At 40.9% G+C, this 27,447-nt stretch overlaps 1 protein-coding gene across 3 annotated transcripts in view; it reads right to left on the reverse strand.

The window, feature by feature from the left end:
• ADCY2 (adenylate cyclase 2) overlaps positions 1-27,447 on the reverse strand; it is a 415,414-nt gene that overhangs the window by 91,329 nt on the left and 296,638 nt on the right. For all 3 annotated transcript variants that reach the window (XR_005027034.2, XM_036896715.2, XM_036896714.2), the window contains exons 5-12: positions 24,358-24,506; positions 21,539-21,650; positions 17,141-17,268; positions 12,297-12,455; positions 11,335-11,467; positions 9,849-10,025; positions 5,254-5,297; positions 1,477-1,557 (exon numbers count right to left, since the gene is read on the reverse strand). Coding sequence is in view for 2 of the 3 variants with exons in the window: in XM_036896715.2 (XP_036752610.2) it covers positions 1,477-1,557; positions 5,254-5,297; positions 9,849-10,025; positions 11,335-11,467; positions 12,297-12,455; positions 17,141-17,268; positions 21,539-21,650; positions 24,358-24,506 (983 nt within the window). In the remaining variant the exon portion in view is untranslated. The remainder of the gene's footprint in view (positions 1-1,476; positions 1,558-5,253; positions 5,298-9,848; positions 10,026-11,334; positions 11,468-12,296; positions 12,456-17,140; positions 17,269-21,538; positions 21,651-24,357; positions 24,507-27,447) is intronic.

Consider the following 27,447-nt stretch of genomic DNA (forward strand, 5'->3'; position numbering starts at 1 on the left):
TTGAGAAGGCAGGTGTCCTGCATGAAGCATGCTGAGGCTGATTCTAGACATTGGCTTTTTTGTTATTACTATTATTATTACAACTGGCTAAACCTTCTTCTGCTCTTGTGCTTTATTCTGCTCATCCCTCTGGTTGAATTACCACATCCTTCCACTTAGATGAAATCTGACTTTTCCCCAGGTGTTAGCTGCAAGTAGATTCCAGGTAATCACCTATTTCTTGGTTTGTGATGCCCTGAGGTTTCAACTCGGGCAGATTTGTGGCTGCTCTTTATACTGAGCCTGGGGCCAGGCTGGTGGGGGATTTGTGTGCCTGGGTGCTGTCAGACAGGTGGAAGATGTGGCCTATTGGGATGCACAAAGGGGCCCTCAGCAGATGCTAATTCAACGTGCCAGTGCATGTGAAGCACAAGCCTGACCAAGATACTTTATTGTGTATATATGCAATTACTCACACACACTTGCACATACATACACACCCACACCCACATACATATGTACATGGGATTCTCCTGTGAAACACAAGCATTTTGCAATGTGGTGTAATTTACTTTTGGAGGCAGAGAGTTCTAGGTGAAAATCATTTACACTTCTCATGAGTCAATTTTCATGATAAGAATCAAATAGGTTTCGATAAGGATAGAAATTTCCATGAAGGCTTTTCCTTTGGACTAACTGATGTTTCTGCTGCAATTTAAACCAGCAAACATTTATTGAGTGTCTAATGGGTACCAGGCACCAGACTGTGCCATCTATCTTCTGCCCTCCATGAATTCAGCCATGATGTAAATTCCTAGGAGAAGTCCAAGGCTGATGAATGTAGGTATTATATCCAGGCCATGAAACTCACCACCTTCTTTAAATTGTTATCTTCACATTTCTTGGGCCATTGAAAACAAGAGAAACTCAGACTGAGTAGACATTCACGCAATTCATAGAATTCAGAGTTACAGACTGAGTGATATTTTGTCTCTCAAAGCCTCGGTTTTCCTCCCACTGGCCCATTAATTCAGTGTCTAGTGCCCAAGCCCTCTCCTCAACAGTTTAGAACACAGGCACCTCCACATTCTCTGCTTCTGCAGGGGAATAAGTGCATTTTGAAGGGATAGTGTCACAAAATACAATAGAGGTTTTCCCATATGGAATTCCTATTGATTTTTAAAAAATACTACTAACAGAACCAAACCCATTTTGCTGTAATTTTTCTCTCTATGTGTACAGCTTACATTGTTCATCAGTAATTTACTTGGATAGTATTAGGCAAGAGTGAAAAAAATTTTTTAAAGATAAAATACTATTAACCAAAGGTATTATTAAGGATAATTGAGGGTAGATGAATTGTGTCAAAAAATGTGGCTTGTCATGATTAAGTATTATGGTTTGTGGTGAAATTCTTTTGAAAAATATGACATTACTTTCAAATAATAGGGTTTGAAATAAGAGGTGAATGATAACGTAGGATTAAGAAGAACTCACTTTTGTGCATTAATTCCATCAATTGCTTGAATCATTCTTTCATTCAATTCTTCTTCAAACCTTTTCTTTTGGGACTTGGTTCTATATGAAAAAGGAAATGTTATGAGTAAGAATATTATTACTGTAAGAATATAGTAATTTATCCTCCATTTGCCCCATGGTCCCAAGCACATAAGCCGGAGAGAATTATGCCTGGGCTTGCCTGGGGCTCACCTGGGCTTACCCCCGCCTTATCTCTAAACATCCTGACCCTTCCCCAAGGCAACAGGCCCAGCGATCCGCCACAATAAAAGGCACCACGCTGCTACCCCCTCTCTCTCTGTCTGTCTCGCTACCCTCTCTCTGTCTCTCTCTCTCTCTGCAGCCCTCTCGTCTCTGTCTCTGTCTCTGTTTGTCTGTCTGTCTTGCTGCTCTCTTTGTCTCTGTCTCTCTGTCCCGCTGCTCTCTCTCTCTCTCTCTCTCTGTCCCCCTTCTCTCTGCTGCTCCCTCTCTCTCTCTCTCTGCCTCTCTCTGTCTGTCTCTCTGTCCCCCTGCTCTGCCTGCACTCTCTCCCTCCCTCTCTCTCTGTCTCTCTGTCTCTGCTCTCTGTGCTCTCTCTCTCTCTCTCTCTCTCCCCACCCCCTCTCTGGGGGCAGCCACTCTCTCTTTTAGATAATAAAATCTCTTGCATGGGCCCATGTCTCCTGAGTCGTTCTGGGTAAGGAGGGTCGCGGCGAGATACCCTTTCAATTACTTATATTAAACATTAAACCAAATATTAAGCCCATTTTTCTATGAGGCCAAGGCCTCTGTTTGATTCTGCTAATTGAGTAAAGAAGGAGAAAAGGAAACAATTGTCTATGAGCAGCCTTTTCTCCATTACAGCCACTGTGTGGATTGAGTTAGTTGACAGTAGGGTTTTTGGTGCAGTAAAATGTTGCCTTACCAACTCACTCAGAGTGAAAACCAGGCATTCAAATGAAACACTGCAACATACATATTTGGTATTTGAGATAAAAGACCTTTCTGTTCTAAGAGATATATTAGTCCTTGACTCATTGCCTTTATAAACTTCATTTTATGACAGAACACCCTGGCTTTGAAAATTCTCCTGCAAAAATTTGGTTTGCTTGACAACAAACTTACGCCTTGTTCGTGTTTTTCTTGGTCAGTTGTCAAGAATTTGCAAAACTACAGTCTTATTTGAGGCATATCAAAGCTTAATTGTATACATTTGAATGTTCTGTTTTTGAAAGCACTATTCACAGAAAAATCTCACCTTTGCAGACCACTCACTTGGTCTTGAAAGCAAATGCTCTTTAGTCATAATAAAAGATGCTTTGTGAATAAATTATGCCAAAATAATAATGAGTTTCACGGTTAATTTGACAGCCTGAGAATTATATAATGATATATTCCAGAAAACTGAAATAGTACCTATTTTTAAAAGTTAAACATCTGCTGCAAGGACTAAAACACAGGCTGGCCCTTGTCAAACTGGCCTGCACCAGCCTGCACCTGAGTCTAGCTGTGGGCAAGTCACCTGGTCCAATGTGGAGGGAGCCCATGGCTTCTCAGTGTTCTGCTTAAATCACTAATTGAATAGACCTTCTACTCTGGAACAAAAATAATGCTTTTCTGACTTCAGAACTGCCTGTACCTATGGAGAAGAATAGCATTACAGGTGCAATGTCACATTTAGCTATAACTAAATCTCAGGGCAGTACCATCAGTGTGATGGAGAGGCCTGCCAATTCCATCACCACCTGTGGATTTGGGCCTTCAGGTCGCATCTTCTCTAACAGGCTGAGGGCCGTCTTGGTTCAAAAACAGGATGAGACTGAGTGATCCGCCTACAGCTACACAGCCAACTGGACGGACAGGTTTTGGTATGCCAAATCCCAGGCTGCTTGAAGAAGGCAAATTAATTTTTATCCTTTTTAAAAAAGCAAGAAGTCTTAGCAATAGTCTAAGAGGTTCACCCTCATTTATAGGTGAGGAGCTTTTCCTTTTCCTCTTCTCAGCCCAGAGCTCTGTTCCTCAGACTTCAGGCAGTTAGGACCCTCCTGACCTCGTTCCTACCTCCCCAGTGCCTCTGCCCGACGTCCTCTTTCTAGTTTCTCTCCATTCTTTCTCCTAAGCTGTCCACAGCCTGCCCTGCTCCCTGCCTGGACTATCACACCTAAGGAGGCAGGAAGAGGTCATGTGTCATCTCAGATAATGCTTCAGTATCATGTGATCCAACGTATGGCTGGGCTGGAGGCTCAGAGAGCTTCTATGGTTCAGGCTACACCGCCAAGGCAAGCTAAGGAGGGGAGCCCATGGGAGGCTGACCCGGAAGGTCTCTCCACAAGGGCATGGGGCCGCCAGAGATCAGCCACCACAGAGGAGAGCAAGGAGGTGTGGAAGAGGCTCCCAGGAAGGCAGGCAGGCAGGGGACAGGTAAGAGTGCAGGCTTAGACATCACAGAGATGGGCACAGATCCTGGCTGGGCCTCCAGAGATTCTGGTGTGCCTCAGTTTCCTCCTTCCTAACATGATCACAGTGAGAGCATCTACCTTGGAGTAACACTGTAGGGGTGAAATAGGATTTTCCGTATACCAGCATGGATAAAATGATAGCTTATTATCACTGTTCCAGAAAGCGCTCCTTCTGGGAGCCACTGCCTCCCTGACTTGGGTGCTGCCCGAGGCATTTTCCCCTGTGACTTCAATAGAGACCCTTGAGGCAGAATTGCAGGAAGAGGAGATAGATAACAGAAGAGAGATTGAACAGAAAGTGAAAAGATGCCCATGAAATTTCTATGGACAGTTGCTTGTAGACAGTCTAGCATCTTAGAGGCCTGGGGAGTCATGCCTTCCCAAGGGGTCCAGTAGGGTCCATAATATTTCTTGAAGTAGCTTAAGGCATAGTTTATGCGGCAGTTGCCTCTTAAAATAACACTTAAAATAATGGGCCTAAGGACCCATTATCCTTATAACATCGGACTACAAGTATTACACCTCTATGTTAAAATTTCAGATTTTACACAAAATACCCATTAAAGCTCATTATGGCAAATCAAGTCATACAGAGGGGTTTGGGAATAATGTGCACTCTTTGCAAGGATTTGGCAGGTAGCTATCTAATTGTTCTTATTTTTTACTGGGATACAATGCATTTTCTACAAGAATGAACTCTCCTCTCTGTAGGGAAAGAAAGGCTGGCTTAAGTTTTGGGCCTTTCATAATTATCCTAAGGATTTCAGAAAGAAATACCTAACTCCCAATACAATGCTAACAAAGGCTTTGAGCCCAAAAGCTGGAGGAACAGGGGACAGGAAAGGGAGACCTGCTCGCGATTCCAGGGGCATGGGCACAGGGGACCTGACGTTTGCGGGAAGTTTTTTCTCTTTGAGCAAGTCGGGCAGGCCTCCTTTGTGCCATTGAAAGGCTGGACTTGCTTTTCTCTCTAGGGTTCAACATACAAAAAGATGTAATTTTAAGTAACATGCTCCTTTTAAGAAAATTTGATCTGTTACTATGTAGTTATATTAGGAAGAGTCGTTTTAAGAAAACACTTTAAAGTTCTAAAGTGTTTACCGAAGGGTGTTTTCCTTCTCCCTCTCTCAGTGCTACTAACGTGACATTAATAATCCTACTTTTAGAAGCTGAAAGCGATCTATTAAGGCTTTCCACAAGTAGCTGCCCTTGTAGAAGTAGCTTTCAAAATTACTGTAATTGATGATAATTACTTTCAGGAATACATTTTTTAAAAAAACAAGCCTTCAAAAATTGTTAAGTGAAACACATACCATACCTTAAAGTGCGATTTTGAAAATTATGCTGACCCATTGGGACATCCTATTAAAAAAAAAAAGGTTATTCCTTGTCAAAAACATACCTTAAGAATAATGTTACAATGATAACTTTTTATATTTCTTCTTTAATCATGGAAAGTATCATTTAGGTGACAAATAATTACCCAAACAGAGAAAAATGACTTAATTATAAATGTGGAACAAGGTTAAAAACTCAGTTATACCTAGAATGTTGGTGTCATCTATAAACTCTAGATGTTGGAAGTGTCAGCATCCTTGTCTGGATTTTTATTTATTTATTTATTGAAATTTACATCCTGATATTTACAGATAGGATTTCAAACCGTGGCCGTAGAGGACTGTTATGAGACAGCTCACAGTCATGTGACAACATAGTTTGGCAGCAGACAACTATTAAGAAGTGCTCTAAACACAAACATAACTGCCAACTCTATCATCGTCCTTATCCCTGAACCACACCATTCAGAACATCAGTGAAATACATGAAATCGTGAATCACTGATCAAAAAGAAGAAATCCACATGTAAGTGCTGGTGTTTTCTAGAAAACAAATGAGGGAGACACCAGTCAGGACTCATCAGTGGGTGGGCCCACTGCCGAATGTTCAATGCACTTAAACACAAGATCCACTTTCACACATTTGCTGTAAAAAATAAAATAAAAGTTGGAACAAAGCAGCTTCAGGTGGCTGCAAAGAAACTTTTCTGCTTTCTCTCCAAGGTTAGATTAGGCAATGTATTTAGTCTAGGGAACAGCAAAGTATTAAAAAAAAAAAAAGAATTTTATTACATAAAGTAGAATAGTGCATTATATTCACCAGTTGTATCAATGTTGAACCAAGACTCAATGGAGGTCTGCACAGGGGATTACGTAAAAGAAATCACTTTTGGCAATGACAATTGTTTGACCCTGGAACATATCAATAAGAATGACGATGGGATCTTTCTCAAAGTGAGTAAGAGACACAGTAAAATAATAATGCTAACCAAAGCCCTGGGAATCTTATAAGATATCCTATATTGCTACTCAGGCAGTTCCCAGGCTCTGTACCACTGACTGCCTAGACTAGCTGGTTAAGAACACTGAGTTTGTTCAAGAGGACTTCTGATTTTTTATAAACAACCTCCTGATGCTGGAAGCACTAGGTAGCTGCATCTCTCTCTTGAGGGTGGCATCTTCACTAACATATAACAACAGAGAAAAGTCGGGCTGAATCTTTCCTGCAGAACCATGCTGAGATAATAGGGTCATGCTTAAGTCTTGAGACCATAAAGACTGATAAGAAATAGGCAACCACACAAACTAAAAGGCTTCTGTACAGCAAAGGACATCATCAGTAAAACAAAAAGGTATCCTACAGTATGAGAGAATATACTCATAAATGACTTATCCAATAAGGGGTTAACATCCAAAATATATAAAGAACTCATATGCCTGAATACCCAAAAAGCAAATAACCCCATTAAAAAGTGGGTGGAGGATCAGAACAGACACTTCTCCAAAGAAGAAATTCAGATGGCCAATGGGCACATGAAAAGATGCTTCACATTGCTAATCATCAGGGAAATGCAAATTAAAACCACAATGAGATATCACCTCACACCAGTTAGGATGGCCAACATCCAAAAGACAAGGAACAACAAATGCTGGAAAGGATGTGGAGAAAGGGGAACCCTCCTACACTGTTGGTGGGAATGTAAATTAGTTCAACGGTTGTGGCAAGCAGTAAGGAGGTTCCTCAAAAAACTAAAATAGAAATACCATTTGACCCAGGAATTCCACTTCTAGGAATTTACCCTAAGAAAATAGGATTATAGATTCAAAAAGACATGCACCCATATGTTTATCACAGCACTATTTACAATAGCCAAGATAAGGAAGCAACCTAAGTGTCCATCAGTAGATGAATGAATGAAGAAGATGTGGTACATATACACAATGGAATATTATTCAGCCATAAGAAGAAAACAAATCCTACCATTTGCAACAACATGGATGGAGCTGGAGGGCTGGAGGGTGTTAACGCTCAGTGAAATTAGCGAGGCAGAGAAAGACAAGTACCAAATGATTTCACTCAACTGTGAGGTATAACAACAAAGCAAAAACTTCTGAAACAAAACAGCAGCAGTCTCACAAACTCCAAGAAGGGACTAGCGGTTACCAAAGGGGAGGGATGGGGGACGGCAGGTCAGGAGGGAGGGAGAAGGGGATTGGGAGGTATTATGATTAGTACAGATAATGTAGGGGAGGGCACAGGGGAGGCGGTATAGCACAAAGTAGTCACTCTATAGCATCTTACTACACTGATGGACAGTGAGTGCAATAGGGTATGTGGGGGGGCCTTGATAATATGGGTGAATGTAGTAACCACAATGTTGCTCATGTGAAGCCTTTAGAAGATTGTATATCAATGATACCTTAATCAAAAAAAAAGAAATAGGCAACCACAATGACATCTATAACACACCTGGAAATGTAAGAGCGTTTTCACACATATACATAAGAAATGGCATGGAAAATCATGTTCTAATATTTATACATGATCTTATCTTTTTGTAAACCACCCAGCTGCTGGTGTACAATACATCTCAGTGAGAGATATAAGTATTAGGCATTCGTTCTAATAATAAGTGCAGTGCTGAGGCAAAATCAACCAAATTATCATTTTTCCCCCATAGTAGTAGTAAAACAATTGACTTTCATTGACAACTGGATACTAACATCTTAGAGCATCTTTGCTCTAAGAAGTCTAAATGCTAGAAGGCCCCAGGCTCCTTCCTTGGATCTCTTCTTTCTTGATCATTTTGCCCAGTTCCATGGCATTGAACATCATTTAAATCCTGCCAGCCTTCACATTCATCTCCAGCTTGGACCCCTCCCCAGAGCTGTAGGCTTGCTCATCCAACTGGTGACTTCCTAGCTGTACTTGGAAGTCTAAAGGGCATCTTGATTTGAAGATGTCCACTAGCAAAGTCTTGATTGTCACCTGACTTTCCCTCAGTATTTGTCATCTTAGCTAATGACATCATCATGCTTCCAGTTGTGCAGCCAAAAGATGCAGATTCACCTTTGATCCACGTTTTTACACGTAGCACTCCATCACCAAGTCTTTTTTGCTCTAAGCTGAATTTGCTTCTCAGTGTCCCATCTCTGAAACCTCATCATCATTCACACCTAGAGCTCTGCACTGTGGCTCCATTATTCCCGAGCATTAGCTGTGTCATGCCCTTTCCCTGCTGAAGATATCTAATGACTTATAATGCTGAGAATGGATCATCACAGTTATCTTAGAGCACCTCGCCCCTGATGACTCTCTTGGCTTATTCTTGATGACACCACAGCCACCCCAGCTCTTCTCTGCCCCCCAAATACACCAATTCATTTCCATCTTTGGGCCACTGAATTTCAAGGTGAATCTTCACTGCCATCTCTTCTGATGTTCTTCTCCTTCTCTGAGACCTCCCCACCTGTCCTACCCACCATGGCCCTGCCAGTCACCCCCAAAGCCATCACCCCTTCTGATCCTCATCATGGCCCTCAGCAGCACCCAAATGGTCCTGTTTGCTACGTTTCCTGCTTATGCCCTCTCTCTTCCCAATAGAATGCAAACTCCTCTAGGACTTGCCCTGGGGGTCCCTCTTGTTGACTGTCTGGTGGAACATGGTCTTCTGTCATATTACATTTCCTTATATCAGAAAAAGAACAAGGGGAGTTGAGAGGAGAGGTGTAATCAAGTCAAGTATGCCAAGCCGCTGGCTCGGGTGCATCGCTCTGAGCGGGCCGGCGGGGTGCAGAACTGGAAAAGCCCACTTTTCCCTGGGCTCCTGCTGTGCCTCCTCTCATCAGACAGGAGAATTATGTAACATCCTACTTTCTTTTCACCTCAGCTGCATTCCTAGGACAGTGAATGCCATTATACTTGGAATTTTGCTCAGAGATCATTTAAAAATCTAACAGTGTTATTGGGATTACTCTAAATGCTTAGCTCTATTTACTTTTTCCTCCTCTACGGATCTTTGTATGTTCCCTCTGCATTTCAGCCATCTTATTGGAAGTGTCCTGCAATAAGGAGTTTGCACTTCATTGTGTATCAGAAGTTGGAGGGATGTAAACAGGATGGGCAACAATGGAATGGTCATTGCTGGCACTGCAGTGGGAACTTTTGGGCAACTGAGCATAGTCGTGATGATGCCTTTCAAATGCAGGGCATCATGCCTTCACTTGTTCCGTTATTAAGACACTCAGGCTTTCTACATCATGATGGCACAAAAACAAAAAAAACAACAAAAAAGTGCAATTGCATTCAGTTGCTAGTAACTGAATGAATAACAAGTAAATAGAATGGTCATGGTTACAGGGTGACAGTGAAAAATCAGTGTAGGTTAGAACCCTGAGCAGAGTGAGCCCGGCTCTCGCTCATATCCTGATGGTTGTGTGTAAGGGCCCCTCCAGGGAGGAGATGGTACACTTGCATCATACAGACAAGAGCTATTTTGGCAGGAGAAGTCCATCTTCTTGCTTTGGGGGAACTAGGCTCGCCTAGCACTGGGCACTGTGGGGCCAGGAGACATACCGTGGTGCTGATCTTGCCATTCTCTGTGGTCATGCTGTCGCGGTGATGCAGGTGTGCAAAGGGCTTGGCCGCCCCCCAGGACTCCAGGTACCGGGTCATGCGGACTGAGGCCCTCAGCTTGGCTCCATCGAGGGTGTGGCGAGGTCTGAAGAGGTGCTGGGGACTCCGCCGCTCTCCCTGTGCATGAGAAACAAATCATCCAAGCTGGTATCACACCACTCGGGCCTGCCTTCCTCACTGCCCTCCTCCAAGAAGCTCCCTAAGTGATTCCCTGCCTCCCTGCCTCTGCCCCCATTCTCTCAGGGTTGCAAGCAGTTTGAGCAGGGTGATTTCTATTCCAGAGAGAACGAGTTACTTATAATTTAAATTTAGGATTAAAAAAAAAAGCCATTTTAATGGGCATGTTTATAAAATAAGATCTTAAACAGAATTTGCTGATCTGATTCAACTCTTTCTTGATGGCTGTTTTTTCCACAGTGACAGCAGTAGAGACTGGAGCTGTTTTCTGACTTCAAATGGCCTTACCTACCCATGTTTTCAACATGCTGTTCTTTGTACACATTTTCTTGCCCACCCCTCATCACCCCACAGTTCCTCCTGCTTGTCACACACCTGTCTCCAGATCAACTGTCAAGGTACTGGGAAGTCTGACCCCAAGGTGGCCCTGGAGATTCAGGGAGGTGACCATGAGTAAACGTCCATACACTTGATGTCGCGGATTCGTGATACCAATTTTGACAGTTTAGAGGTGTTTCTTGCTGATATTTGCACCACATACCAGCTGTGGGAATCTGGGGAAGCCACGTAACCCCTCAGAGCTTCAGATTCTGAATTTGTAAATAGCAATAATATTCATATGGCAGGAATCAGAGAAGGGCTCAAAGAGATGAGCATGGTAAGCCCCTTACTCTGGTCTGACATGTGGTGCAGACAGAGTAAAAGACAGCTGCTAACTGTCTGGATGAGTTGGACAGTCTTCCAGGTAATGGAGGCTGTTACCGTATTGAAGTTAAGCAAGTCTGCACAAACACACACTCTCACACAAGTGTCTATGTGATAGTCCTTAATCTTTTAGAAATTACTTCTTTTCTCCCTTATTTGTTCATCCCACTTCATCTCAGTAGATTTTATAGCCTGAAGCCCTGAGCAAAATCTTTTCTTTTTACTTAATTTCCCAACTGCCAGGCCGGGCCTACCAAGAGACCTTCAGAAGAATCATGAACTCACATGTAAACTTCACTGTACAGACAATAACCTTGTCATATAAAGCAGTTCATGTCCACTGTCTCTTTAATAAATATTTGATCTTATTATTATAAAATATGTTCCATAATTAATCTGTCATCTACATTTAAAGTAACTGTAAAGGCAAAGACTAGAAAGCATTACACTGATTCTTGACTAAAAACACTTTTCTGTAGCAGAAATCCCCCGTCCCTTTTAATCACAGAAGTAGTAGGCTAACAATAGGCTTTACAATACTGACCTTGGGGTTGATTACAAAGTAGGTTTTCACCAGGTGCTGTTTTAAATATGGGTCTCTGATGTCACCATCTCCTTCCTCCACTTTATAAGCCCCATTCAAGTGCTCCAGGGTGACCGAAGAAATGTGAACACGTCTGAAATTCCATTTTAATACCACAGTCAAGATAAATAAGGATAAACGTGAAGGAAAATTGTCCACTTTTTTGTGATTTCAGAAATTCTCCCCCAAATAAAGGAAAGGCTATCTATGCTTGGTAAAACTGACTGTGAGAAAGGTATGTATTCTATTAACCATTGCTTTGGAAAGGTGCTCCCAGATGTCATAAGCTACTAATATTTGGAGCTTCTCTGCTCTGACAGAAACCTGCATAGTGGGTGTGATGAATTATAGCAAATAGAACGTGGTCATACTGAATATTTGCCTGTGAGGGTATTTATTGAAATGCATGCCAAAGGCAGTTTAGGAAGTGTGCTGATTTATATAAAAGTATGGTTTTCTTTCTCTATGCTTGCCCTCATGCTTCTCTAATTTATATCGCTTGCATCAATGCACTTTTGTCTACAATGCTCTTCTGGCCAGAGATGGAGGCTGCAGTTTACTCATTGTAACAGCACTGGTTTTGGAGGTCACTAATAATAGAGAAAATGCCATGTCTGCACTGCATTATCAAACACCTTTGACTTAGGACACTATTCATAAATTTTACAAACCAATAACATTCTGTAATTTATGATCTGATAGCTATAGTCTTTGCCCATGGGCCATGGGGGTAGTAGGATTGGGACTTGAGAGCTCATGTTCATCTGATTAATGTAAGAGGCCACTGGTATGAGTAATATGATACTAACAGAGGCAAGAGAAATCACTAAACACTGAGCAGATGTTATTAACCGGCTGCCCTCTCATTTCTAACTATGCAGCCATTCTAACCATGAAGAGAGAAATCCAGTGTCTGGCCTTACCCCGGGACCCCTCCAGCTTCCATGTGATTGGCCAAGGTAACATCATGTGACCACACATCATACTGCCACTTCTGCAGACCAATCACGCCACAGAGGACGTTCCCAGAATGCACTCCCACACGCATGTTGATATCGACTCCAGTAGCATCCCTCACTTTCCTAAAGACAAGGAGAGTAAAGTCACCACCCAGAAACATCCTCTTCTTCCTTTAACTGTTGTCCAATTTTCCAGGCATCTTAGTATTCAGAATTTTTCAGACTCTTTGAAATACTGTCATAGATTCTTTCTGTGGCAGAAGACTGCTGCTCTGAGCCAAGAGGAAGAGCTTTTCTTTCTGGTTACAACCAGACTAGACCAAAATTGTCGCTGCTCTGGCAAGTAAAGTCACATCAGGCCAGCCTACAATGACACAGCATTTTGACTGTGTTTACTTTTCAACCATTACATACCATGCACCTATGATGAGCTGATGCCTGCACCGAACTTTCACAGTGGTATCATCTGACATTGTCCTGTACTGTCAGAAACAGTTTTAGATGCCATGAGCAATTCTAGCACTTAGCACAAAGTATGTCCCCAATGGATATTTTCTGCTGATAAGAGAAAATATGGCTTATTTGTGGACTTAATAATGACTTTAGCCTGAGGAGGAATAAAAAAAAAATAACCATGAGATTAAAGCTTTTCAATTGGGCATAAACTCTTTACAAAGATTTAACAATGCATCAGGTATCATTAAAAAGAAACTAATCTTAAAAAATCATCTTCAAAGTACTTGAGGTCCCTGTCACTAACTCATTCACAGAGACAAAAGAAGGACTTCTTTTAAGGGCAGATGATAATGCTTGGTGCTGCTTACTATTTCTGCCAGAAAAATATATTAATTAAAACGTTGTTGTAGAAGAAGTATAGAGGCAGGTGACCCTAGCAACACTGAGAGCATCCCCCCCAGGAGGGGATGTGGGAGGGGACAATGATGCGGAGTCCAGTACAGCAAGGAGGCAGGGTCACCAGGTAGGGGCTGCAGTGAAAGGCCCCGTTAACATCGCAGAATGACGTAGGCATGGAGAGCGTGCTTGAAGGATAACATGACATCATCCAAGCCCGCTCGCTAAAAGTGATGGAAAGAAATGGATCCACGATTTAAGGATGAACGGCCTTTGAAGAAAAGAATCTAGAAAGCTGCTTTTGTACCTTCCTTTTCCTTCTCTTCCTCCTTCTCTATCTTCCTTCTCTGTTTTTTTTTTCACAAAAAAGACTTATTTGGCACTCAGAGTCATCCAAATCCTTCACTCCTGCCCAGGCAATGAGATGGAGCATCAGCGTGACGCAGGAGGGCTGCCCCCGCCACTCTGCCCTCCGTCAGGAAGGCACACTTACAGCCGCCCAGGCACTGCACGGCCTCACCCCTGGGCCTGTGCTTGTGATGGTTCCTGTCTGCTCTCCATTACTTCCTTCCTGCCAGGGCACTGCATGGCCGGTGTGCTTGTTCTTACATCCCCGGCATAGGCATGACCTCATGAGGAGGCTTTCTGTGCTCTCCTCGGTGGAGGGGGCGCCTCCTCTGGGCTCCAGCCTCCCTGGGCACAGTCAGCACTCCCTGCTCATATCCACATCACTCTGACGGTGTCAGTTCCGTGAAGCTTTGCATACCCATCAGTGGGGTCAGGGCCTGGAACAACGTCAGCACTCACTACTAGCTTCTTAACCGACCCAGGTGATTTCTGAAGGGTGGGATGTGCTGCTGTCTGTGGGAGATGATGATCCTGGACAATCTGCTGCAGAACCCGTAATTGTTCTTAAGATCGTCCATTGTCGACAGAGCAGGGCCATCCACAGGGGATTTCTGTTGACCACATTTTGGTCAAAAAGCCAAGAGGGAATAAAAAAGGAAGACAAACACTCTACAGCTGATGAGTTGAAAGAACTGACTGGTTAATGATTTGACTTTTTAAAACAATCTCCATGTCCCTTGTGTCTCTTTTAGAAAAATGAGTTGATCTAAGGGTTCAAATGAATTGACTGACCAGTATTCTAATGCAGGTAGGTACACTCTCTGTGAGCTATAGAAAAATGCTGAAATAGTTGCTTAAAGCTTACAACAACAGACGGCATTTCTATTATGAGGCTCCCCGAGCACAACAAAATCAGGGTCCTGGATATTGCTTCCTTGATTAAAAACTGTTTACATTTTCATAACAGGGGAAAAAGGAAACTCCCTAAGCATTAGGAATATTCCCAAACTGATGCTTCTATAGTGATGCCTCAGCTAGCACTAGGCAGGGTGCTGAGCAGGTCTACAGGTCCAAGCACGGAGGGCAAAACACAGGCAAATGCTTCTGAACCCATGTTGCCGGTTCCTGTGAAAAACTGGAGATAACCTGGCAAAACTCCAAGTACCAAGTGTGCTCTTTCTCCTCACCAGCTAAAAAACTGAAAATTCCTGTATCCATCCTCATCTTATGGTTCAAGAAATGGGAATGGAAATGCTTGCCCTTGTATATGAGAAAGAATAAGAATTCCTGATTTGCTGAGATGCCCTGTCTTTCCCTGCCCTTTATGGGGAATATGATAAAATAACCTATTATTGATCACTCTGTCAACTGTCTAAGGACCGAACAGGTGACATATAATAGAGGAAGAATGAGGGAGTCAATGAGTGGCAGAAAAGGGGGACACACAGCCATTGCTTGATGTGAAGCCCCAGTTTAGTCGTGAGAGCTCTGGAGAAGTTCCTCAAATCTGCCAACATTTCTGAGGTTCTGGATGCATGCGATACTGCTTATGTGTCTATGATGAGTGGGTGAGTAACGTGTGGTCTGTACATACCACAGAATATACTGTACCATAAACACGAACGAAGTACCGACACACTGTGGGTGAAGCTTGATAACTAAATGAAATGAGCCAGGCACCAAGGGACTGACTGGTATTGTATGATTCCACTGTGTGAAATATCTAGAATAGGAAACTTCATAGAGACAAAAGTAGAATTGGGGTTACCAGTAGCTGGGAGGAGAGGGGGTGGGGAGTTATTGCTTTAATGGGCAAGGAAGGGATTTCTGTTTGGTTCTGGAAGTAGGTGGTGGTGATGGTTGTACATTTTGAACACACTTAATACCACTGAGTTGTACAAGTAAAAATGGTTGAAAGGGCAATATTTATGTAATGTGTATTTTGCCACAATAAAAAAAGGTGATAAGAAAAAAAGATTTACTTTTTTTGATGAACTGGTAATATGCCAGTAGACAGCACATGAGAATTCTTGCTCCTAAAGCTGGGCAACATGTCGGAATAAGGTAAACATAACAAGACTGGAGGAGCTGACTAAAGCAGAACTCATGCTCTGATAAAAGGGTGGATTGTTTAATCCAGTATGTCACTGATGCACATAATACATCAATTTGTCTTCATAAAATTTGCCTCACATCTATTTGAAAAGGAAACCAAGAAAAATGCCTTCCCCCCAATAGAACCCACGTCACTTTGTGTTTGACACCAACACCTGAGGTTGCCTCTGAAAGCGAGTTATAAATTTAAGAAAACCTATTAGTTCCACTGATTAGATTCACTTACATTGTCTCAACCATAGTGTTGGGAATAGTTAGTTACTTTTGAAATAAAGTAAAAATATTTTTCATACATCAGAGAAGACGAACGATCCACTTACAGGAAGAAGCAAGTAGGTCATGGCTCTTGGCCGTGCAGTGAACTTCACGTGGGAAGCAGAGTCCACACCTACTGCCTTCCCTCTGCAATCCTTTCTCTGACTCAACTCTGTCCACTGCCTCCCATTCCCTGCATGCCCTGCAGTGGCTTGTAGCAATTGCCAGTGAGTTAGTGGATCTGGAACACTTGGTCTCCCAGACTCAACCTTGGCGTCACTGTGGGGCTGCATTACATTTGCCCCAAGCAGTGCTGGGAACCCCACCTGCAAACCTTTGCCATTTCAGCGCAGGACCAATGTACATGATGGGCTAAACACAGGAGGAGCCTGTCTTGTTGCCCACTAAAGCCCCATTTAGTCAAATAGTACATTAGGCACACAATTCCTATCCTTTTTAGACCAAAAATATGTGGAGGATAAGGCAAAATCACTTGACTAAAACAGGCAATCAAAAAAACCCCAATGACCTATAATCTTTCAATCATACAATCAACAGACAAGAGTGTTTACCATTTATAAGAATATTCTGGCTTCTACAAAGGGCATTCCCTACTAGAGAAGCATGCATTATGGTTCTTGCAATGAAAACTAACTTTGTATTTCACACTTCTGCTCCAAACCTGTCAACTGTAATGATAGCATTATTCCACATAAGTAAATCTCTAGAATTATAAGGAAAAGATATAATATAGAAAACATAACTAGGGATATAAAGTGAAACTAAATTCACAGAGCTAAGCATGTTTGACTAGATGAAGTAGTTTGGGGACTGGATTTTTATCTTAATTGCGGTCTGGTGGTCAAAAACCCCTTTCTCTCTTAGAACTTGAGTGTAGTCATAGCATTTGCCAGAAATCAAGAGAGAGAATTAAGTGTAGAAACTTTTCCTTAAGATCAAAGAAGATGTTTACATTTTTTGATCACTTTTGAAACAAACAAGACCGTCCCTGCCATTAGGTTTCTAACTTGGTTTTGCCAAAATCTAACAAGAACATACAGAACATTTACAGAGGTCATACTTTGGACTGGGTTACTCACATGCCAGTACATTGGTCTCTGCACAACATACAGTGATGTACTTAATGCCAGAGACAGAGAGAGAATTAGGTGTGAGTGAGAATTACAACTCAAGATGATTAAATGGTTAAAAAAGATCTTCCTACGCATCACACTTACTTGATGGCTTCACACATATCCAGCCCCATTTTTACACAATTCTTGGCATGGTTAGGGAGTGATATAGGGAGTCCGGACACACAGTAGTAGCAGTCTCCCAAAATTTTTATTCTCATGCATTCATTTTCCTGGAAGAAGAAATCACAGAATTTCAGCTGCAATAAGCACTTACATAACGATTTAGAATCACCGAAGATCACTGATTGCTAGTTGTACTGACATTGGCACAGTGGACTCCATTTTGGGGAAGGGGAAATGAGAACTTGCTAGGTTTCCCTTCATTAACCAACAAAAATGAACCATCCTCACCCAAAAAAGAAGGATAAGAAGAGGAGGAAGAAAGAAAAAATAAAGAGAATGTTCTGGAATGATTTACACTTAACATTACTGCAGATGTGTAATGATAGGATCATTCTTTTTGGTCCAAACATCCCCAGACATGGAGGGTAGAAGGACACATTCTGTGGACAGAGGTCTTCTCACGGCAGAGAAAGGCAGCCAGAGCTCCGTGGGGATTAGGATCTTGAGTCTCCACCCACTGTGCTCATGGGTGTCTTCATTTATTTTAAAGCCATAGCAGATTGTTACCTGCAGACATGCATCTTCTGACAAACATCTCCACAATATAATAAGACACCATTCAACACTGCCAAGTAACTTAAAACTTAATTGTGATTTTAGGTTAAACTATTTTAATATAAAATTAGACTAATTCATTATTGTTCTTGGCAGGGTTGTATTTCTATTATATAATGAAATTAACTTCATTCATATGCAGCAATCCTACATCCACCTCCAACCTTTTCAGCTAGCTGACAGACTGTTCACTAAAAGAAAACAGAATAAAGATGTGCCAAACACAGATGTTTTTCTACTTAACACAAATACAGGCTTCTGTATAAACTGAACAACTTTGAAATAATAAACGGACATAAGATCTTATTCTTAAGCATGTGTTAGGGTGTGCTGAAGATTTTGCCTATTTCTTTCCCTGTCTAATAGCACAAAGGCTAGGGCATTTTTATATCTACCTTTGGCTCTACAGATAATATGTCTAGTAATTCCTGATAAAAATATCATTAAGTAACTGAAAATGTAAATAATGGTTATTTGTTAGAGTTTCCCTCCATACTTCCTAGATATGTTGAATCTAGAAAAAAAAAGTTAAGGTTAATAACAGCTAATGCTTGGCACTGTTATTGGAGATCAGTTGGCCATATGTGTATGGGTTATTTCTGCTCTCTCTATTCTGTTCCATTGGTATATTTGTCTGTTTTATCATATTGTTTCAATTCTGAAGCTTCATAGCATCTTTTGAAATCAGGAAGTGTGATACTTCCCACTTTGCTCTTCTTGCTCAAAATTGCTTTCACTATTTGGCATCTTTTGTGGTCCTGTATGAATTTTAGGATTTTTAAAAAATCATGGTAAAAATGCACCATCAGGATTTTGATAGGTATTATACTGAATCTATAAATGGCTTTGAGTATTATGGACATTTTAACAATATTAATTCTTCCAACTCATGAACATGGGGTATTTTTCAACTTATTTGTGTCTTTCCAGATTTCTCCCATCAATGTTTCATTACTTTTATTCACTTGTTTGGTTAGGTTTATCCCTAAATATTTTATTCTTATTGATACTAATGTAAATGGAATTTTCTTGATTTCCTTTCCAGATACTTCATTGTTAGTGTATAGAGACACAATTGGTTTTTGTACATTGGTTTTATATCTGCCACTTTACTGAATTTGTTTACCAGTTCTAATAGGTTTTTGCAGACTCTTTAGGGATTTTTATTTATAATGTCATGTCATCTGAAAACAGAGATCATTTTACTTATTCCTTTCTGATTTGGATACCTTTTATTTCTTTTTCTTGCCAAACTGCTCTGGCAAGAACTTCTAGTACTATGTTGAACAGAATTGGTGAAAGTAGACATCCTTGCCTTGTTTCCAATCTTAGAGGAAAAACTATTTGTTACTGTGTTGAAGTAAGTTCCTTCTATACATTATTAGCTGAGAGTTTTTATTATGAAAGGGTGTTTAATTTTGTCAAGTGCTTTTTCTGCCTGTATTGAGATAAGCACATGATTTTTGTCTTTCATTCTGTTAATGTAGTTTATCATATGGATTGATTTATGTGTGTTGAACCATCTTTGCAATCCAGGGATAAATCCCACTTGGTCATGGTGTATTGTCCTTTTCATGCGCTGTTGAATTTGGTTTGCAAAGTGAAATAAGCCTGACACAGGACAAATACTATATAATCCCATTTACCTGAGGAATCTAAAACAGTCAGAGAATGGGGTAGGGAGGAACTGGTTCAAGGGTACAAAGTTACAGTTATACAGGATGACTAAGTCCTAGGGATCTACTGTACAGCATAGTGTTTATAGTTAACAATACTGAATTGTATACTTATAAATGTGCAAGGAAGGTGGACCTTATGTTAAGTATTTTAATAGCAAAAGAAGAAGAAGAAGAAGGAGAACAAGAAAGAAAAGCAAAGAAAGAGGAAGGTAGTAAGGAAGGAAGGAAGGAGGGAAGGAAAGAAAAAGAAAGGGAACTTTCTAATGGAACATATATGATTACAGCATAGACTGTGGTGATGGTTTCAACGGTGTGCACTTATTCCCAAGTTCATTAAGTTGCATATATTAAGTATGTACAGGTTTTTGTATGTTAATTATACCTCTATAAAGTGGCTTAAATTTTGTTTGAAAAATCATAACAGGAAATGAGCCATGATTTTGAATTTCACAGCTTAAAATGATGGGCTTTATGCAATATTCACCCAATGACTGCGCTGTTTGCTCACGACCCTTCCTGACTCCACGTTATTTAACCATGAGTTAATAACCACGTTATTAACTCCACGTATAATAACCACTTATTAACATGCTGCCCTCATACCCAACAACAGAAGGACAAAGCCATCCTAGGCCAGACTCTGATTCTGCCTAGATATCTTTTGTCTTAATGATTAGGAACAGGAAGTCACACTGAGTACCTCTGTTATAGGCAATGAGTTGTGTCCTTCCCAAATTCATACGCTGAGATGCTAAGCCCTCTAGTACCTGCGAACATGACTTTATTTGGCATTAGGCTCATTACAGATAGAATTACTTAAGATGAGGTCATACAGGAGGAGGGTGGGCCCCTAATCAAAATTACTGGTGCTCCAATAAAAAGGGGGAATTTGGACCCAGAGACCCACACGTAGGGAGAAAGTCATGGGGATACTGGAGCTATGTCGGGACCTGCCAACATAGGGATATTTCTTCCCCATGTGACCAACCAGTAGCTCAGCAAAAACGACCTTTCATTAATTCAAACTTTCAAAACAGTAAACTTCAACCTTCCTTTTCCTATAAATGAGCACTCATAAATCTCAATCTTTTCCTTTGGTCTGTTAAAGGAAGGAAGTAGAGAACACACTGATTTTTTAAAATCTCCAGTGAGAGATGTCATGGCCAGTGGGGCAGCGTTAAGACATCTCATGGGAAATCAACCCAGAGTGACTGTGAAGGTCTGAAAGCCCATTGATTCCCGTGAGGCTCAGCTGTGATGTTCAGTATTCTTCACAAGTAAGATGAATCTTGCAGCGAGCTAAATTTGGGACCAACTCTTCCATAGGTAAGTGGTGCATTTTAATAGGCATCATAAAGTATTTTTTGTTGGAAACAATTCAAAGAAAGAATTAGGCTGACTGGAAACATTTTATGAGAAAGGGCTGGCAAGAAAGAAAACAAAATTTCTTCACCAACATTCCCACCAGAATAATGTTCCAATAAATAAATTCTAGGATGGTTTTAGCCCACTTGGCATCATTTCCTCTCTGGGTAATCTCCCATAAATGAGCACAGGGATGGCAAATACTGAATTCACATTTCCCAAGTGGCACAAGGGTCATGGATAAAGTGAAACAATAGTAAGTACAGGGCTTGAGCAGAAGGTATTTAGGGGTTCTTCCAGAGTGCTGCTTAGCCATATGTGTGCATGATAGTTCCGACTGGAGTAGAGGAAATCGTTTCCAACTGTTTGACATGGAAATGCCTAAAAAGAGGTGTAGAGCAGCATAGAGCAGAGAGATGTGCAAATTAAATCTCATCATCTTGAATGTACTTATTACTTATTATATGTGTGCTGATTTATATGTAAGCAGGAGTTTTAAGAATAGATGAAAACGTGCTAATTAAATGCTACAGCATTTTTCATCCTGATATGGGTCTGAGATTTATCAGAGCCCAATGGCAAATGAATCTAACAAATTCACCCACCACATTTCTCAAGGGTACATTTTTTATGAAAAAGTAAAAAACTGGTAAGGGACCAGAGCTAGCAAGCCAAGATTTTATGTATGCTCCAAGTCAAAGGGAATACTAGTACTCACCTTAGCAATTTGATCGAATTTTCCAAAGAGTTCATTCAGCATGTGGACCAGTTCCCCTGGGGAGCAGTCACTGGCCAGCCGGGTGAACCCCACAATGTCAGCATACAGAATACTGTGGGAACAGGGGCCAGTGTTTGCAAGTTTATATTCATTAACAAGATAATGACAGTTTTTCCCATTAAAAATGTATTATCTTATTTTATACCTTATAAGAAAATTTGTCATATATTTTCATAAGAAAAATGTCATTTCCCTAGCTAGGGAATGCACAAACATTTTGCTCACCTTTCCTATTAAGAAAATCTTTTTTATGCTAAATTTCTTTAATTAAAATGGGAGAGAAGAGTCCTGTGATGCCCTTTGTCCATTCTAGCCCATTATTACTGATCACCTTTCTTCCCTCAGGCTGGTCCCTCCTTTCCTATTTTATATGATAATTGTCCATCGTGAGGGCTCATGACACTGTCATAATTCTGACATCAAATGAGTGTGCTTGTATTTTGAATTGTTATGCACATTTATAGTGTAAGAATTCCTAAAGTAGAAAAAACACAATAATAAAAGTCAAATTCTATTTTTATTGATTCAAACAAAAAGTTAGAATAATAATTTTTTTAAAAAGAGTAAGTACTTAAGAAAGATTCTGGATTACTCCATCCTACCAGGTTGAAGTGGACAGGGTACATTTTCCTAAAGCTCCAAGTTTAGCTGGGGCAATGCACTAAACAGATAAGGAGGCCAACAATGTCCAGTGACAGTGAGAGTAAGTGTATAAAGGCACCGAGCAGAGTGGAGAGAGCAGTGGGTGGGGGCGTGAGAAGCTGAAGAGTCCGGGACAGTCACTCTTCAGAAAGGAGAGTGCACCTTCCCTTCACAGATGCACATGCTCTGGGACAAATGTGAGATTCCTTTGAGTGGTGTCCTTGTTTGGTTCATCTTGAGGGGTCATGATGGGGAAACAGCAGCAGGGTGAGCATTACCCCTTTTCTGTACAATAACATGTTTACGGTTTGTATAGAGGCATCATAAAGGTGCCTACAATTCCTGCTAGCATTTTGAGATTCAGATAGCATGGTAAGGAAGACTAGTTAGAAATTGTGTAAAAATATTTCTAGAATCTGGAAGAAAGTAGTTTCAGAGTTGGGTGAGGGCACTGGATTAAGGGATGTGTGTTTACTTTAAAAGATGTGATGGATTTGTGAATGTTTCAGCACTAGCAGAAGGAGTCAGAGGAAGATGATGCAGATTCAGGAAGCAGCTGGTCGCTGTTACTTCTATGTCTATAAATTCCTCTCTACCTTCTCACCTCCTCCTCCTTATTATCCTTAGATAGTAAAGAGCTAGTAAACATTATTAACTGAGAATAGACATTTCATTGAATGAATGGTTCAAAGGAGAACTAAAACTCAGCAACTGACCTTTTTGTTACTATCTGCAAACCTAGTAATTCTCACTAAAAACCCCAAGCCCTCAGATGCTGACTGGGCATCTGCATTACCCAGGCGTCATGCTGCTGCTTTGGTTATACCCATCCTGTTCCAGGATGAAAGTCCCATATGTTTTCGCATCTCTTTTAAAAATAATTGCTAGTCTATGCCATTTAAGCTTTTAGAGTTCTAAGTTACTTTAGGATCCCAAATATATTCTATGAATTTAAATTTAATTCAATACTGCAAACATATTCTAGATAATCTTTGAAGGCAGTTGAAGCTGCTTCACCAAGCCTTTGCCTTCAATAATGAGGTAGTCAGCTTCCAAGACGGGCCCAGGGATCTTCACCTCCTGAACCTCACACCTGAGTAAGAGCCCCTACCACACTGGATAGGGCTGACCTGTGTAATCACTGTGATATTGCAGAAATGACAGATATGGCCTTCCAAGGCTAGATCATAAAAGATACTACAACTTCCACCTAGCTCTGTTTTGGATCTTCACTCTGAGGAAGCAAGCTGCTTCCCTGTGAGGACACTCCACCTACGGAAAGGTCCAGTGGTGAGGAACTGAGGCCTCCAGCCAACAGCCAGGTGGACCTGCCAACCACAGGAGGGGCACCTGAGCAGCAGATCAACAGCAAAGCTGGCTGACATCTGGCCTACAGCCTTATAAGAGAGCATAAGCCAGAACCACCTGACTAAGCTGCTTCCAAATTCCAACCCACAGAAATGGTAGATAATGTTTGTTGTAGTTTTAAGCCACTAAATTTGTGGTATTTGTTATGCAGAAATTGATAATTCATAGAGATCGCACGGGGAGCCTTTACCAAGTGCCTGAGGCTGGAGGGGTCTTCTGTCATTTTCGTAGGTCTATTTGTTGCTGGATAACATTACAGCTTGAAGATATTCTGAGATCCTGTTTATATTCATAGACACAGCCATGTTTACCTGTACATGTTTGGAATATCCAACACAGGACTTAAAAATATTTCCTGAGATGGGAGGGGTATTGCTTATTTTCATACAGTTAAGGCTGAAAATGGCCCCATGTTGTCAGATACTGTGAATGTTGGTTCTTTAATTGTTTAGGAGAGACACTTAAAAGCTTGAGGGCAGCCCATTGCTGTAAATCATTTTACTCTTTAACGTGTGTGAATATTCTTCGAGTATGTTTAGCTTTTTACCCATCCCCCCAGGTGGTGAGGACTTTGCAAAAAAATTTTTTTTTAATTAAAAGTATTTTTAAAGGTGGATGGAATGTCAGGCAATCCACATTAACAGTTCCAAGGGAGACATGACATGTAGGATGTAGGCTCCCAGTTAAAAATGTCCCCGTTCCACAGATGGGCTCCCAGGCTTGCTGGGGAGCAGAACAGAGCAGCAGACCTCACGTTGGTGTGTCGCTTGACATACAGGTTGTGGAAGTTGTTGGTGTTTTCCATGTGGCCGGCCCTGGGGCCCTGCAGCCTCTGGATGATCTCAGCTTTCATTTCCATGGCTATGTGTGCGGGCAGGAGGGACAGCAGCAGCCGCTCCTGGAACGAGGGGTGGGAGAGAGGCCAGAGACGGCAGATCATTATGGAAATACCCCAGGAACATCTGAGACTCTCACTGACTGGTAGGGGGCCAATCTGAGGGCTCTTCCAAACAAGTTAAAATAAAGATTCTGCAAATACATATTGAAAAAAAATCAAATCTTCTCAAGTCAGTGTGCTATCATTACTTATTATTTATTGAGTTCTAAGTATGTGTTGTTCTTCAGCCTGCAGAATAGAGGAGGGCAAAGTTATTTCCCCCAAGGTTATTATTTATCTATTTTCATTTTAAAGTAGTGAAGCAGAAAGAATATTAAAATGCCAGAAACCAGTGGACAGTCTGATAGAAAACACTCATTTTTGCCTGCTTGTTCATTCGAGAGATAAAGTACAAGTTTTATTGCATTTTGGAAAGTCCACTGATATTCACATCTCCTAAATAAGATAGTCAAATATTTTCAAATATTTCCTCTATGATGACCACCCCTTTAGTGAGCCTAAACTATTAGAAAGACGGAGTCGGAAATATTAGCTTCTATAAAATGTCAGCTATAAGAAATTATGGGTGGAACACACAGAAATGGCAACATATGAGTTTGCTTATATTTTTGGTCTCCAAATTCAATAAACAATAACATGAAATATTACATTTATTTTAATATATACTTATTTTAGAGTGGTGCTTTTCCATTTTCTTGAAAGAAAATGTGCAGTTTTTTTTTTTTTGAGAAAAAGAATCACAGGGGCAATCTTAGAAAGTTTATACTCATCTTAGAATATTTTAAACATTAGTGTAGAAAACACCATATTCTTCAGGTGTTGTGAATTTGGCAACTGTGTTGATTAAAAGAACATTTGAATGAATCATTTTTTCCATCTTCTACATTTTTTCTCTCTCTCTCTTCTTAAGTTGTTTTGTGCACAAAATGGTGAAAAAGTAGGGGAAGAGGGGAAATTGAGTTTTGTTCCCAAGTTCACCGAGCCAGGTGCCATGACCTGGGCCACCCCCATGCACATCACTTTGTTAGCTGCTGGGAACTTGCACTGTGGGAGCAGAGAGCAGGTCATGTTGAAGACGGGAAGACCCTCACCACAGCCCACCCTGAGCCTGCTTCAGGGAAATTCATATGCAACGTCAACAGGAGACAGAGCAGATGCGGGCGGCGGGGGGGGGGGGGGGCGCTCAGTGTTTCTCCAGGACTGGTGTAACTGAAAGTTAGTTATTTGTCTATTCATTTGTTTATTCACCCATTTACTTTCTGTTAAATTCTCCTTGATGTTTCCATTTAAATTAAGAAATGAAATGGGGAAATCAAAAGTTTTTAAGTCCATAAATGTCCATATATACATCTGGGGAAATATACATTAATCTGAATTGTACAAAATAATGAGGATTATGTCTTGTGTTATCTAAGATATAACAGAAATGAAATCTACCGTGACATTAACGCAAAGGATGACAGGGGGTGGAGGGGTGGGAGAGGGGTGGGGTGGGGGTGAATGGAGTTAAAATGTCCTGAGGTCTAGGATTGTGTGGAAAATGGAAAAGACAGCAATTACTATTAGGTTTCAACAAGTTAACTGTGGATACAATTTCCACATTAGCAGCAAAAAGAATGTATGAATAATGGGCTAATAGTGAAAATGGAAAATAAATTCTTAATCAATCTAAAATAAGTCAACAAACAAGAGTCAAAGGAAACCTGTTTTGGTAGGTCAAATAGAAAATAAATCATCAAGTGGCAGCTATTAGCCTAGTATCAGAAATTACATTAAATATAAATGAATTCCAGTTATTTGACTAATATTGTCAGATTGGGTTTTTCAAAAGACAAAATTTAACTCTACTTACAATAAACACATTTTAAATATGGGAATATAGAAATATTGGAAATAAGCAGATATACCAAAGAAACAGATAAATTTTGAAAATCCTAATGAAAAGAAAGCTGGTATATCTGGAAAAACAGACTTTGTAGATATTTGAGACTTTGGGGGAAGGATGGACAAATCCAAGTATTTTTAGAATTTTTTGTTGTTGTTCTGTTTTGTAGAGGAGGAAATGTAGAAGTTTTCTTGTGGACATTGGAGGTAAATTCTCTAAGGTGGTTCCTTCCACCCAGAGAGACTGGGGGTAGGAAGGGAAGTGAACTCCTGAGAGAAGAGTTTCTGGAAAGTAGCATTTGCTCTGTAGTTATTTACTGAATGAATGAATGAATGAATGACCTGCCGTGCATTTTATCTGGGCACATTAAAGAAAAACCCAAATCCAAAGCTTCTGCTCATCGGTGCTGCTTACAGTGGAGACCAGGGAGACAGTGCTCAGGCTTTAAAATCCTATCAATGACCTTCTTGATCATAAATGTCAGACCGAGGCAAAACGTGGATCAGTGATGTTCACATGAATAGAAACTTAACTATTCTGAAATAAGGGAGTGATTGCTTTAGGTTTTCCTCTTTGGTAGGCAATCCCACCATGGGTGTGGGCCAGGAGAACGGAGGGAAGTAGCCAAAGAGCCATGTAGTAGGGGAGACACCGGAGCTTCCTATCAGCAGGCTGCCCCCCAGGGGAGGGAACACTGAGTGCCCCCAAATTGGGATATGGCTGGTGAACATCAGCAACCATTTGGAATTATACTTTGATTTGATTCCTATTCTGAGCTCTAATTCTCCTTTTATTATTCTCCAAATTTCACTAACGATGTAACAACATAGAAGCATCATGTAGCTTAAAGGAAAGTAGGTGAGTTCAAAATTTTAGACTTAAGCAAAATGTTGAAAGAGGAGGACACAGGTCCAACTGTGTAAGACATCTCAGCATCCCAGGGGCTGGGATGAGCAACACCAGGAGGATGGGAAATACTGATTTCAACGATGGAAAAAGAAATCAAGTAATATTTTGGTTTAGTCAAGAAAGAGGAGGCCCCAGAAAAATAGAGAC

This window comes from Manis pentadactyla, chromosome 2 (assembly GCF_030020395.1).
Source record: "Manis pentadactyla isolate mManPen7 chromosome 2, mManPen7.hap1, whole genome shotgun sequence".
Classification (NCBI taxonomy): domain Eukaryota; kingdom Metazoa; phylum Chordata; class Mammalia; order Pholidota; family Manidae; genus Manis; species Manis pentadactyla.